The sequence below is a fragment of the Lepus europaeus genome, chromosome 5, assembly GCF_033115175.1.
Source record: "Lepus europaeus isolate LE1 chromosome 5, mLepTim1.pri, whole genome shotgun sequence".
Lineage (NCBI taxonomy): Eukaryota > Metazoa > Chordata > Mammalia > Lagomorpha > Leporidae > Lepus > Lepus europaeus.
Window position 1 is genome coordinate 113,890,101 of NC_084831.1, and position 15,034 is coordinate 113,905,134.

General features: G+C 49.8%; 1 protein-coding gene across 1 annotated transcript in view; it reads right to left on the reverse strand.

Moving 5' to 3' along the window:
- Positions 1–13,461, reverse strand: part of LOC133760110 (myomegalin-like) — a 228,226-nt gene extending 214,765 nt beyond the window's left edge. Inside the window, exon 1 of the mRNA XM_062192087.1 lies at positions 13,223–13,461. Coding sequence (XP_062048071.1) covers positions 13,223–13,461 — 239 coding nt within the window. The remainder of the gene's footprint in view (positions 1–13,222) is intronic.
- Between the last annotated feature and the right edge of the window lie 1,573 nt (positions 13,462–15,034).

Sequence of the window (15,034 nt, forward strand, 5' to 3'; positions counted from 1 at the left end):
CCCTTGTGGGGGAGAGGGACAGGAGGCTAGACCTGGGCAGATACCAGGGGCTTCTTGGGGGGTTGGATGTTCCCCAGGGTCCAGCGGGCACGTTCTCTGGGAAGGAAAAGTCTATCCCCTTTGGAGAGCCTCTGGGCGTGCCCAGAGCAGAGCTGCCTCTCCCCTTTGGAGAGTCTCAGTATTCTCCTCAGCATTCTCTTCACCTGGTTCCCTCAGCACTCTCCTCAGCATTCTCTTCAGCTGGTTCCCTGAGCACTCTCCTCAGTACTCTCCGGTATGCTAATTGCCCCTCCGAACCGGCCAATCCCATATGCTAATTTGTTGACTATATAACCTGTGTGGAACTGCCGCTCAGGGCTCCTCACCGCCTTAGGTGGGGGCCCGTTTGCGCAAACGTACAATAAATACCTCATGCTTTTTGCATCAACTGGTCTGGAGTCTGGATTTTTGGGTGTCCTCTCGAGCAAGTGGGCATCTCTACAACTGAGAGGTCCAACATTTTGGCGCCCAACGTGGGGCTCGAGGTCGCCCTCAGACCCATTCTCTGCAGGACCAGTTGGAGGTATAATTAAGTGTTTTCTGTCTGTTGTTCTTTGTCTTGAGTATTCTGACTGGATTCTGACTGAAGTATTCTGACTGGCCAGTATCTGACCTGACTCTGTGGGACCAGTGGGGGAGGCAGGCGTGCCCTGCAACCCCTGGTCCATTCCGGACCAGTGGGGGAGGCAGGCGTGCCCAGCAACCCCTGGTCCGTTCCCCGGAGGACGCTCCGGGGTATGAGGGGAAACCCTCGGTCTGTTCCCCCGGAAGACGCACCCGGGGTGGTCTGGAGGTGGGTCGGAGACCAAGTCTCCCTCCTTCCCGGGGAGGGCTGGTCAGGTAGCCGCTCCCAAAATTAGCGCAAGCCATGTGGTTTGTCTTGCTTATTGTATATGTTTGTGCATTGGCTGTTCTTTTTGTTTGGGCTAAAATCCTTGCACACATGGGTCAACAAATAACCACCCCTTTAAGTCTCACTCTAGATCACTGGAAGGACGTTCGAGAACGCGCGCGCCACCTCTCATTGGAGGTTAAAAGGAAACAATGGGCAAAATTCTGTTCCTCAGAGTGGCCGGCCTTCGAGGTCGGCTGGCCAAGGAACGGCACTTTTAACCTCAATATTATTTTACAGATTAAGGCACGGGTCTTTCAGCCAGGATCAAATGGACACCCTGATCAGGTGCCCTACATTACTACGTGGGAGGATCTTTCACGTAATCCCCCTCCCTGGATAGAACCCTTCTCCTTCCCGACGGAGCCCATACGGACCCCGTTACCCCCTCCTCCTATCCCGGTTGTGCCAACCTCCTCCCTATACCCTCTGAAGGAGATTTGAGATCCAAAACCTGACAAGCCACCGGTTCTTCCGGCTGATCAGGACTTTCTGCGCTTTGACTCTCCCCCACCCTATCTTCCCGGCCAGCCTGCTCCCCCGCAGGAACTTCCACAATAACCAGAGCGGGATGTGCAACCTTCTGCACCACCCCTTGATTCCACGAGGGCAGGGGAAGAAGTCTCAGCGCCTCCCCCGCCCTCCAGCCGCCTGCGCCTCCGTCAGGGGCAGGCAGGGGGCTCGGGAAGCGTCTGGAATTCGCAGGCTTTTCCTCTTCGCTCGGTGGCTGGCCAGATGCAGTACTGGCCATTTTCTGCTTCCGATCTTTATAATTGGAAAACCCATAACCCCTCTTTCTCTCAGGAACCCCAGGCTCTGACTGGGCTGATTGAGTCAATTTTATTGACTCATCAGCCCACCTGGGATGATTGTCAGCAGCTTCTGCAGACCCTCCTCACTACTGAGGAAAAGCAGCGTGTCTACCTTGAGGCACGGAAAAACGTCCCTGGAGCAGATGGCCGACCGACCCTACTGCTAAACGAAATCGAGGAGGCGTTTCCCTCAACCCGTCCTGATTGGGACTACACCACCGTTGCTGGTAGGGAGCGACTTCGTCTTTATCGCCAGATTCTCCTTGCGGGTCTCAGAGGGGCTGGAAAGCGCCCCACCAATTTGGCCAAGGTACGTGCAGTAGTACAGGGGGCTGAGGAAACGCCGGCAGGCTTCCTAGAAAGATTAATGGAAGCCTACCGTATGTATACCCCGTTTGACCCCCTGGCAGAGGACCGGCAGGGAGATGTAATCATGTCCTTTATAGGACAGTCAGCGCCGGACATCCGCAATAAATTGCAGCGGCTAGAGGGGCTTCAGGGGTATACTATACAAGATTTAATAAAGGAGGCAGAAAGGATTTACAATAAAAGGGAGACCCGAGAGGAGAAGGAGGAAAGGATCCGCAGGGAGCAGGAGGAAAGGGAAGACAAAAGAGATAAAAGACGTAATCGAGAGCTTAGTAGAATTTTGGCCACCGTAGTGCAGGATACAGAAAGGAGTAGACCAGGACAGAATAGGGACTTGGGAGACAAACGAAAGCCTCGGGTGGAAAAAGATCAATGTGCCTATTGTAAAGAAAGAGGACATTGGGTCAAAGATTGCCCGAAGAAAACACAGGGACCAAAGATCCTGTCCCTGGAAGAAGACGACTAGGTGAGTCAGGGCCAGGAGCCCCCCCCTGAGCCCAGGATAACCCTTGAAGTGGGGGGCAGACCGGTAACCTTCCTGATTGACACGGGAGCCCAGCACTCGGTACTGACTTCAGAAAAAGGGCCTTTAAGCTCCAAGATTTTCCTCAGGCCTGGGCAGAGACTGCGGGAATAGGGCTGGCCGTCAACCGGCCTCCCTTGATCTGAAGCCCACGGCCATTCCCGTGTCAGTTCGTCAATATCCGATGGGCAAGGAAGCTAAGGAAGGTATCCGGCCACATATCCAGAGACTGTTACACCTAGGCATTTTAAAACTTTGTCGTTCACCTTGGAACACCCACCTACTACCAGTGCGGGAGGTTAACAGGAGAACGGAGGATATGCATACCTTGCCTCCGACCCACGTATGGTACACTGTGTTAAATCTAAAAGGTGCATTCTTTTGTTTAAGACTGAGCCCTCAGAGCCAATCCATCTTTGCTTTTGAGTGGAAAGACCCAGAGACCGGGTTTTCAGGACAACCCACCTGGACAAGGTTGCCTCAAGGATTTAAAAACTCGCCTACCTTGTTTGATGAAGCTCTGCACCTAGATTTGGCCGACTTCCGAGTCAACCATCCGGACTTGGTCCTCCTGCAATATGTGGATGACCTCCTCCTTGCCGCTGAAACTGAGCAGAGCTGCCACTCTCCTCAGCATTCTCCTCAGCAATTCATTGCCCCGGGCACCAACGAGGAGACGATCCCGTAGCAAGGGGAAACAGGATGGCAGACGAGGCCGCTAGGGCGGCAGCCCTGAGCCAACAGGTGCTCCCGTTAAAGACAATTGAGCCCACCCAAGTATCGAGGGAACCACCTTTCCTCTATTCGGACCGAGACTTAGATACGATCCAGCGGCTCGGTGCAGAGTATGATGAACAAATAAGGGTTTGGAGGCTCGGAGAGAAAATAGTAAGGCCGGGCAGTTATGGGAATAAGTATCTTCTAAGTTTTTGTAGACATTTTCTCCGGATGGACTGAGGCATTCCCCACAAAACGGGAAACCGCCCAGGTGGTCGTCAAGAAGATCATAGAGGAGATCTTCCCCCGGTTCGGCTTGCCTAAGGTAATCGGGTCCGACAATGGCCCAGCGTTTGTCTCCCAGGTAAGTCAGTTGGTGGCCAAGGCATTAGGCATAAATTGGAGATTGCATTGTGCCTGTAGACCCCAAAGTTCAGGACAGGTAGACCAAATTAGCGTTGGAGACTGGCGTTAAAGACTGGGTCCAACTCCTCCCTATGGTGTTGTTCCGGGTCCGAAACACGCCCTCTCATTGCGGGCTGACACCATACGAAATCCTTTATGGAGGGCCCCCACCAGTAGCAGGCTTGCTTGACCTTGCCAGTGACTCCGTTGCCGATGCCCCTAAGTTACAGGCCCGGTTGAGAGCGCTCCAGATCATCCAGAACCAGGTCTGGAAACCTCTTGCAGCAGCCTACCAATCTAAGACTCTGGAGCCCCGGTGGAAAGGCCCCTTCACTGTGCTGTTAACAACTCCCACTGCTCTCAAGGTCGACGGAATCGCTGCTTGAGTCCATGCCTCACACGTGGGGCGAGTACCATCTCCCCAGGGCCCCGAGGATCCGGATAGACCAGCTAAATGGAAGCTCCAGCGCACTCAGAACCCACTCAAGCTAAGACTTTCAAAAACTGTTTAATATTTATGATGTTCCTGGCCTTTCCCCATTGTTTTTCCAATCCCTAAGCTCCACAATTGTTAACGTGGAACCCAACCTAGTCCAGCAAGAACAGAATTTCCTCCCTCCAGTGAGGCAGGTTCTCTCCAGGCCGGTCCAATAGATTTTAAGATTAAAATCTTTGCAAAAAGAAAAGGAGGGAATGAAGGACCCTTGTGGGGGAGAGGGACAGGAGGCTAGACCTGGGCAGATACCAGGGGCTTCTTGGGGGGTTGGATGTTCCCCAGGGTCCAGCGGGCACGTTCTCTGGGAAGGAAAAGTCTATCCCCTTTGGAGAGCCTCTGGGCGTGCCCAGAGCAGAGCTGCCTCTCCCCTTTGGAGAGTCTCAGTATTCTCCTCAGCATTCTCTTCACCTGGTTCCCTCAGCACTCTCCTCAGCATTCTCTTCAGCTGGTTCCCTGAGCACTCTCCTCAGTACTCTCCGGTATGCTAATTGCCCCTCCGAACCGGCCAATCCCATATGCTAATTTGTTGACTATATAACCTGTGTGGAACTGCCGCTCAGGGCTCCTCACCGCCTTAGGTGGGGGCCCGTTTGCGCAAACGTACAATAAATACCTCATGCTTTTTGCATCAACTGGTCTGGAGTCTGGATTTTTGGGTGTCCTCTCGAGCAAGTGGGCATCTCTACAACTGAGAGGTCCAACAGTTCAGAGATTTCAAACTCAAGACATTGCATAGCCAAAAGATTATAGATTGGACTGTGATGGAGACAAAAAGGATGCTAAACTACAGGACTGTTTCTGTCTGTATCCTAGGGTCAGTGGTCCACGTTAACATTTCTTTCCGTGGTTCCACTTCCTCTGAGCTGGTGCTGTATGGTTAGATGTGAGTGTGGAGGAGCACACACACAGTGGACAAAACCTCCCCACCCCCCGGGGATGCACACGCCTGTTATTCTGGGCAGGAAGCCCAGCTGGCTTTAAGTCTTTATTATGTGAACAGTGTCCCAGATTCTCCTTTGAAAATGTTCGATTCATCCATTTTTATTAACCTGAATGTGGAGCTCTCTGATGCTTTTTTTTTAATATATATTCTTGGTCATGTCCAGGTACACTTTCTTTGTTTTAAACAGGTCACTCATTTCGCCGTGCTGAGCTTCATAGGTTTTGCTATTTACATTTGAGAGCAAATTCTCACAAGGTCAGAGTTTAGTAATGAAACATTATTTTAAACAGATGATATTTTCTTTCTCTTTTTATTTTTTTTTTAATTTTTTTTTCACAGGCAGAGTGGACAGTGAGAGAGAGAGAGAGAGAGAGAGAAAGGTCTTCCTTTTTCCGTTGGTTCACCCTCCAATGGCCGCCGCGGTAGGCGCGCTGCGGCCGGCGCACCGCGCTGATCCGAAGGCAGGAGCTAGGTGCTTCTCCTGGTCTCCCATGGGGTGCAGGGCCCAAGGACTTGGGCCATCCTCCACTGCACTCCCTAGCCACAGCAGAGAGCTGGCCTGGAAGAGGGGCAACCGGGACAGGATCGGTGCCCCGACCGGGACTAGAACCCGGTGTGCCAGCGCCACAAGGCGGAGGATTAGCCTAGTGAGCCACGGCGCCGGCCTCTCTTTTTATTTTTAAAGATTTATTTATTTATTTGAAAGGCAGATCTACAGAGAGGCAGAGAGAGAAAGAGAGGTCTTCCATCCACTGGTTCACTCCCCAAATGGCTGCAATGGCTGGAGCTGGGCATATCTGAAGCCAGGATCCAGGAGCTTCTTCTGGGTCTTCCACACGGGTGCAGGGGCCCAAGCACTTGGGACATCTTCTACTGCTTTCCCACACCATAGCAGAGAGCTTGATCGGAAGTGGAGCAGCCAGGACATGAGTCAGCGCCCATATGGGATGCCAGCACTGCAGTCGGAGACTTTACCCACTACATCACAGCACTGGTCCTGATATTTTCATACTTGTTATGATCGGGTCATCTCTGTCCACATCCTACTAAAGGCTTTTGTTTTATGGTTTTTGTTTTGTTTTATTTTTAAAAGAAAAGTAAACATGGTGATTGAAGTATTTCAAAAATCTACTAGATTGGCCGGCGCCATGGCTTAACAGGCTAATCCTCTGCCTTGTGGCGCTGGCACACCGGGTTCTAGTCCCGGTTGGGGCGCCGGATTCTATCCCGGGTGCCCCTCTTCCAAGCCAGCTCTCTGCTATGGCCCGGGAAGGCAGTGGAGGATGGCCCAAGTGCTTGGGCCCTGCACCCGCATGGGAGACCAGGAGAAGCACCTGGCTCCTGGCTTCGGATCAGCGCAGCGCGCCTGCCGCGGCGGCCATTGGAGGGTGAACCAACGGCAAAAGGAAGACCTTTCTCTCTGTCTCCCTCTACTGTCCACTCTGCCTGTCCAAAAAAAAAAAAAAATTATTTCTTGGGGGCCAGTGTTGTGTAACACTAGTTTGAGTCCCAGTTGCTCCACTTCCAATTCAGTTCCCTGCTTAATGCACCTGAGAATGTGACAGAAGATGGTCCAAGTCCTTGGGCCCCTGCACCCACATGGGAGACCCAGAAGCTCCTGGCTTTGGTCTGACCCACTCCAGGCCTTTGCGGCCATTGGGAGTGAACCAGCAGATGGAAGATCTCTCTGTGTGCCTCCCTCTATATAAGGTAGCCTTTCAAATAACTAAATTTTTTAAAGTACTTCTTTATTTGAGAGGCAGAAAGAATGCATGCTCCAATCCCCTGGGTCACTCCCCCAAATGCCCACAATGGTTAGGGCTAGACCAGGTGGAAGCCAGTAGCTAAGAAGTTAATTCAGGTCTCTCACGTGGGTGGCAGAAACCCAACTTCTTTAGCCACCAGCACTGCCTCCCATGGTTTACATTAGTAGGAAGCTGGAGTCAGGAGTTGGAGCTGGGTATTGAAGCTAGGTACTCCAATGTGAGATGTGGGTGTCTTAACCAGCATCTTAACCACTAGGCCAAAGGCTTGCCACCTTTGTCCATTTTTTAATTGATTTTTTATTGTCGTACTTGAGAGCTATTTAAATATTATAAATATATTTTTTATAATTCTTTATTTGAAATGAAGAGTTATAGAGAGAGTTAGGGAGACAGAGAAAGAGAGAAATCTTCTGTCTGCAGGTTAACTCCCCAGCTGGCTGCAACAGCCAGGGCTGGGCTAGACCAAAGCCTGGAGCCAGGAACTTCTTCCGGGTCTCCCACATGGATACAGGGATCCCAGGACTTGATCATCTTTCACTGCTTTTCCAGGCCATTGGCAAGGAACTATATTGAAAGTGGAGCAACCAGGACACACACCGGTACCCATATGGGATATAAGCTTCACAGGCAGCAGCTTTACCTGCTACTCTGATACTTGCCCCTGTAAACAGTACTTGAAAGAGATCTCCTTTGAGTTTAAGCCTCACAGAAGTTTCTATCACAGCATGGGATGCACTGCAATAAGGCATTTTTTCAGGGGCACAAATCTGCTTGTGTCTCTGACAAAATTTGCTTCCTGCCCAACACAAATTCATTACCATGTCAGGCCAGACAAGAATTTATCACCTATGTGAAGCCCTCTCTGACCCTCTGCCTCTCAAGACCATACCTGGGCCCCCCCAGCCACCTGGTCTGCATTGCCAGCAAGTAAGGGATGGAAGAAGGTCTCTTTACCCTACTTCCCTACCCCCATTACAAATTTTGCCTATGGAAAATAAGCTTGCCTTTTGGAATTTAAACCTCACAATCAGGACAAACTAATTTAAAGAGATGTACTGCCACTTGAAATAGACCCAAGGATTCACAAACCAAAAAGACCACAATCTGATAAAAAGAAAAAAAAATAGTAGCACGTAAAGAATAGAAAACTGGGCCAGCGCCGTGGCTTAACAGGCTAATCCTCCGCCTTGCGGCACCAGCACACCGGGTTCTAGTCCAGGTCGGGGCACCAGATTCTGTCCCGGTTGCTCCTCTTCCAGGCCAGCTCTCTGCTATGGCCCGGGAAGGCAGTGGAGGTTGGCCCAAGTCCTTGGGCCCTGCACCTGCATGGGAGACCAGGAGAAGCACCTGGCTCCTGCCTTTGGATCAGCAGGATGCACCGGCCGCAGCGGCCATTGGAGGGTGAACCAACGGCAAAAAGGAAGACCTTTCTCTCTGTCTCTCTCTCTCTCACTATCCACTCTGCCTGTCAAAAAAAAAAAAAGAATAGAAAACTGAGAAAGTATCCATAAGAAGGGAAGTTGATCATCAATGGACACCCACTGTCCTATTTTATCTAAAAGGATCCCTGACTCCAGGTAACATAAAGAAAAGAAGTTTATTTTGGCTCATGAGTGTGGTGGCTGGGAAGTCCAAGCAGCATGGCCCTGGCACCTGGTTGTGACACAGCAGGGCAGAGAAGTGACTATGTGAGGAGGAGATCACATGGTGAGAGGAAGGAAGACAGCAAGCACAGGAAGCCCAACTCAACGTTTCAACAGTTGGCCCTCAGAATAGCCAATCCAATTCTAAGACCGCCAGACTCACTCCCACAAATAAAGCATCAATCTCCTAGCAACTTCATCTCCTCTTTTTATTCTTTAAAGATTTATTTATTTGTTTGAATGAATTACAGAGAGAGGGAGAAACAGAGAGAGATATATCCATCTGCTGGTTCACTCCCAAGTGGCTGCAATGGCCAAGGCAAAGCCAGGCTGAAGCCAGGAGCTTCCTCTGGATCTCCCATGTGGATGTAGAGTCCCAAGCACTTGGACATCTGCTGCTGCTTTTCCCAGGCCACCAGCAGGGAGTTGGATTAGAAGTAGCATAGCTGGGACTTGAATCAGAGTCCACATGGGATGCCAGCATCACAGGTGGCAGCTTTACCCACTATGCCACAAACACGGGCCCCCACTTCATCATCTCGTGAAAGCACTATCTCCAACACTGCCACGTTAGGGGATAAGCCTCAAGCACATGAACTTTTGAGAGACAAATCATTCCCAAAACATGGCACCATCTGTATTCCTTGATATACTGTTCGATGATATCAAAAACATTTTTTAAAAATTAATTTACTTGGCTGGCGTCATGGCTTAACAGGCTAATCCTCTGCCTTGCGTCACCGGCACACCGGATTCTACCCCCAGTTGGGGCACCGGATTCTATCCCGGTTGCCCCTCTTCCAGGCCAGCTCTCTGCTATGGCCCGGGAAGGCAGTGGAGGATGGCCCAAGTCCTTGGGCCCTGCACCCGCATGGGAGACCAGGAGAAGCACCTGGCTCCTGGCTTCGGATCAGCGCAATGAGCCGGCCACAGCGGCCATTGGAGGGTGAACCAATGGCAAAAAGGAAGACCTTTCTCTCTGTCTCTCTCTCTCACTATCCACTCTGCCTGTCAAAAAAAAAATTAATTTACTTATTTGAAAGGCAGAAAAACAGAAGGAGGAAAACACAGAGAGATTTTCTATCCATTGATTCACTCCCCAAATGGTTTCAATGGGTCCACATGGGTGCAGGGACCCAAGCACTTGGGCCATCTTCTGCAGCTTTCCCAGGCACATTAGCAGGGAGCTAGATTGAAAGTGGAGCAGCAGGGATTCTAAAGAGCACTCACATAGGATGCAGGCATAACAGGCTGTAGTTTAACCCACTGCACTACAATGCTGGCCTCCAAAATATCAAAATTCTTTACTATCTACGGATGAATTCCTCTTGTTCCAAATTCAAGTATCACAAACATCTTTTTGGTTATAATTTGACTTCCACATAGATTTAACTATGTCAGGAGAGATCTCGCAGGAATAACAAAGAGAATTTAATCCCCTGAAATGTTAAAATCTTTGTTATGAATTAATAATTTATCATTCTAGATATAATAGTCTTTTGAATTTTCCAGTTAAGAAACAAACTCAGCAAGTTAAATATCAGATTTTGACCTATTTTCTAACATAACATCACATTGTATTGCCTCCTGGGGCCCAGTTTTCCCTGGAGAGACTCTTTTATTTACTTTTATTCCACAGTTCATCTTTCTGTCACAGCACACACTCCATACTACAGTAACAGAGTTTAGATCTGTAGATTCTGAGCTACCTGATAGTGTTTTGTATCCAGAATTGTATGAGCCTCCCAGCATCATTGCTCAAAAAATAACACGGAATTAAACTGAAACTGAACAATGTACAGAACTGCTTTTTTTTTTTTAAGATTTATTTATTTATTTGATAGGTAGAATTACAGACATAGATAGGGAGAGACAGAGAGAAAGGTCTTCCATCTGCTGTTTCATTCCCCCAAATGGCTGCAATGGCCAGAGCTGGGCCAATCCAAAGCCAGGAGCTAGGAGCTAGGAGCTTCTCATGTGGTACAGGGGTCCAAGGATTTGGGCCATCTTCCACTGCTTTCCTAGGCTATCAGCAGGGAGATGGATTGAAAGTGGAGCAGCCAGGACATGAACCAGTACCCATATGGGATGCCAGTGCTGCAGGCAGAGGTTTAGCCTACTATGTCAGAGTGCCGACCCCACAGAACTACTTTCTTACATTTTCAGTTGATTGGGAATTAGAAAATTATACCAAAAACTATGCCTTTAAAGCACAAGCTCTAATACTCCAATACTCACTAAACTCCTAGCCCTATCGCTAATATAGTTCTGTTTTTAAAAGTATGCTACACTTTTGTGGTAAACTGATTTTTAAATGAAGGTGAGTGTAGCACTAATTTGGTGAGCTTCCTGAAACAAATTCATTTGTAAATGCCTGGAATTTTAAAAACATTTCAAGATACATCATCAGCTAAGTTGAAGGTGAAGATAGTGTGTCAGATGAATAACTTTTTTTTTTTTGACAGGCAGAGTGGACAGTGAGAGAGAGAGAGAGAAAGATCTTCCTTTTGCCGTTGGTTCACCCTCCAATGGCCGCCGCGGTAGGCGCGCTGCGGCCGGCGCACCGCGCTGATCCGAAGCCAGGAGCCAGGTGCTTCTCCTGGTCTCCCATGGGGTGCAGGGCCCAAGCACTTGGGCCATCCTCCACTGCCTTCTCGGGCCATAGCAGAGAGCTGGCCTGGAAGAGGGGCAACCGGGATAGAGTCCGGCGCCCCGACCGGGACTAGAACCCGGTGTGCCAGCGCCGCAAGGCGGAGGATTAGCCTAGTGAGCCGCGGCGCCGGCCAGATGAATAACTTTTAAAGAAACAATGAGTATTTGTTATCTATTTTGACACTTAAACCCAAAATTTAGAGAACTGAGTTCTAACCCTACAAACTTTTTGTTTCCAAAAATAGAAAAATTTCACATTTATGATAAGGAGTCTTGGTCCACTTTAAATTTTGCAGTATTGTGGCTTCTTTCCAGATGAAAATAATTCACCCACACTATGTAAAGTGGTTATGAAGTGTTAAAATTATAAACATGCTAGAGGCTCAGATTAATTTTTTTTTGTTCCAAGCTTTTCAAGAATTCCAAAACCTCTGGTAAAGTGGGTTAAGCTGCCACTGGGGATGCCTGTCTCCTGTACCAGGGTGCCTAGTTCCAGTCCTGGTTACTCAGCAGTTTAGATGGCTCCCTGCTAATGCACCCAGGAAGCAGTAGATGATGACCTGAGTGCTTGAGGTCCTGCCACCTGCCTGGGAGACCTAGATGGAGTTCTTGGCTTCTGGCTTCAGCCTGACCTAACTCTGGTTGTTGCTGGCATTTGGGTAATAAATCAGCATATGGAAGAACTCTCTTTCTCTCTATCCTTCTCTCTCTCGCTCGCTCTCTTTCTCTCTTACTCTGCCCTTCTGCCTTTCAAATAAATAAATATTAATAGAAAAATTCCAAAGTTGTATAGAAAAACAATCAACATACCACAAATACACTTTTTTTTAAAGGTAATTATATGTGGGCTAAAAGTTCACTTTATAAATTATCAAATACTTCTTGCTTCATTCCTTCTTAAAAGCAGTAGTTTATTATGAATCTTTACAAAATGTGATTCCTTTAAGCACTGTTAACTGAATGTCTGACTCCATTTTCTCACACAAACAATAGTGTGATGAATAAATCTGTCTTCAAACAGACTATACTTCCTAGTTCACAAACACAGCAGAGTTCAGACCAAGGAACAGAGTACAGACCCAATGAACACTTAGTTCTATGGCCAGTTCTCTTTTCATACAAATCCCTCTTTCATGCACAGGCCATCGAGGCCTCCAGAAGCGAGGTTACTTTTTAGGATCCCAGTTCGGTCGATGGCAACTCAGAGACTGAAACCACCATTGCCGTGTGGTTTGTTTTATTAAATATTGGCTTCTAATAAAAGAAAAAGCGTAAAAGACTAAACCAAGGACAGGTTTGACTGTCTCCTGAAAAATCGTATGTATGACAGCCTTTCATCTTACTGCGCCAGCAGGATAAGTAACCGGGCCTGATCTGTCGGGTCTTCCAGGCCCTAGCGGAGGCATGAGATTTAGGTGGCGCTTGTCTTCTTCCAGCCAAGGAGCAGGGCTCCAGCCCTGCACCGGAGAGAGCCCTGGAAGAAGTCAGGGCCACCCCCAGTCCCACCCGGCTGCCCACGTCCACTGACCCTGAGGTCCAAGAGAAGGCGGAGCGCGCTCCTGCCCCTGCGCACACTCCTGAGCCCTGCTCTTCCATGGCCGTCCCTAACCTCTCCATCCTCGCAGGACCTGGCGTCCTGTTGGTCTCCTTTGGCTGCACCCGACAGACACAGCTTTCAGCCTCACCTCCAGCCGCAGAGCGGCTGTCTCCACCTCACGCCTCACCTTGGCACGCCCATTGGATTTCCCGAGCGTTAGTCCGGGACAATTCAGCGCCACCCCCTCATTTCCAGGCAGCTCGCAGCTGACCTGCTCCTCCCACCGGGCCGCCGGCCCTCCGACCTTCTCGAAGCAGTGTCGCTCGGCGCCGACCCTCCAGCCCGCGCGCCCCAGCCTCAGCGCATCGCGGCCGGAGCGGTCCGCAGCCTCTCGGGCTCCGCGCACAAGGGCCGGGCGGTGCCCTCACCTCCTGCAGGGCGCGGCCGCCGCAGCCGCCGCCTCCTCCTCCTCCTCGGCCGCCGCCGCCCAGCTCCCGGCGGGCTCCGGGCGCCGTCTTTCCCGGCTAGGGGTCTGCCGCGGGGATTGTGGCGCGCGCGTGGCGTCCCCGCACCAGTAAGGCGCGCGGTAAGCCCGGCGGGACGCGCGGCAGCGGCCACCGCAGTGGCATCGGCGGTGGCAGCAGGAGCCGCAGTCGGTCCTCTTCATGGCCTCGTTACCGTCCCTGCTTGTTTTCCTGCGATCTTCCCCGACCACCCAGCGCGCCCTCCGGCTGTGGAACAGCATCCGCCTAGGCTGGCACAGTCGTGGGCAGGGCCCGCGCGGCCCCGGCTTCCTCAGCGGCCGCGCCGCCACCTGCTCCGCACAGCTCTGGCTTTGGTCCCTCTCCCGCGCCGCCGCTGCCCTTCAGCCTCTGTCGCCTCCCATTCTCTCTGCAGCCGGAACCTGAACCTGAAGAGCTTGTCCTCTCCAGAACCCTCTCCATTTTTCTTTTTTTCCTTTCTGTCTGCCCTGTGTCACCTTTCTCAATTGCTGACCTCGGATGAGTTTGTTTTTCCTCACTCCTTCCCTCAGCATTTTCCGAGATCTGCCCTCCACCTTTCCCCAGCCACCCCTCTCTTGCTCTCTTAGCAAACTTCCCAAAATCACCACTCCAGGTCGTTAGCATCTCTTCTCTTTCCCCGCTTTTTCTTCTAGAATTCCTTCCTTTCAATTGTTCTTTTAGTTAACTTTCTCCTAAACGATCTCAATTTTCCTTTCAGTTGGGGCTTTCTCGTCGTTTTTCATGAAAATCTCGAAGTATGTATAGCTTGGTAGCCTCTGCCATCAAGCTGAATGCGTGTTTTCTGATTTAAGCAAAACAGGTTCCGAGGTCAAATAAATCTTCCGCTGCTTTCCTAGGTGTGTTAGGAGGGAGCTAGATCAGAAGTGGAGTAGCCAGAACTCATCAGAATGTGAACCGGCACCCATGGATGCTGGGTGTCACAGTTGGTGGCTTAACACCCTAGGCCACAATACCAGCCCTCATTACTGTGTTTAAGTGGTCATCCCCATCATGAGTTAAGCGGCCTCCAGAATATGAAATTATTAGGTAGCTCATCATTCTTTTCTTCAATTTTCCTAACTTAATCTATGTCTTTATCGTTTTCCATCTATCTTGTCTGGGCTATTTATTATGTCACCTCTAACAGGAAATTCTGCATCTTCTTGTTTTGTATCTTTCTCTCCTTGTCAGTTAGCTCATTGTCCAGCTCACAAACATGCTTCAATATTCCGAGGTATAAACAACATCTTTCCCTCTAGAATTACCCCTATATCTCTTCATTCTCTTTCACACCTAATTTGCTCATCGTATTCATTTAATGTCATTGCTTCCTGACTTCTCATTCATTCTTTACCTCCTACTTTTCTGCAATCAGGCTTTTAATTGTATTTCTTAACCAAAGCCATTCTCCCAGAAGTGCTGGTGAATGTCCTGCCAGGCATAGGTAGGCAGTGTTAGATCAGTTGCCCCAAGTGATTTTTTTTTCTTCCAAATTTCTATGATCAAAAAGCTGTAGCATCAAGGCCACCACATTGCACAACTCCAAAGGGCACTATTTCATTTACTTTATATAAATGGAACCTTTAGAGCCTGTACAACCATACACAATGGCCCTGAGTGACAAGGCTGGACTCTCAGATTCACATGGCTTATCCAAATATTCACGTGACTGAGGAATAACCTCCATGACAGGATGACTGTAGATTTACAAATTGCCATCGCTTCTCGGCCTTTTGG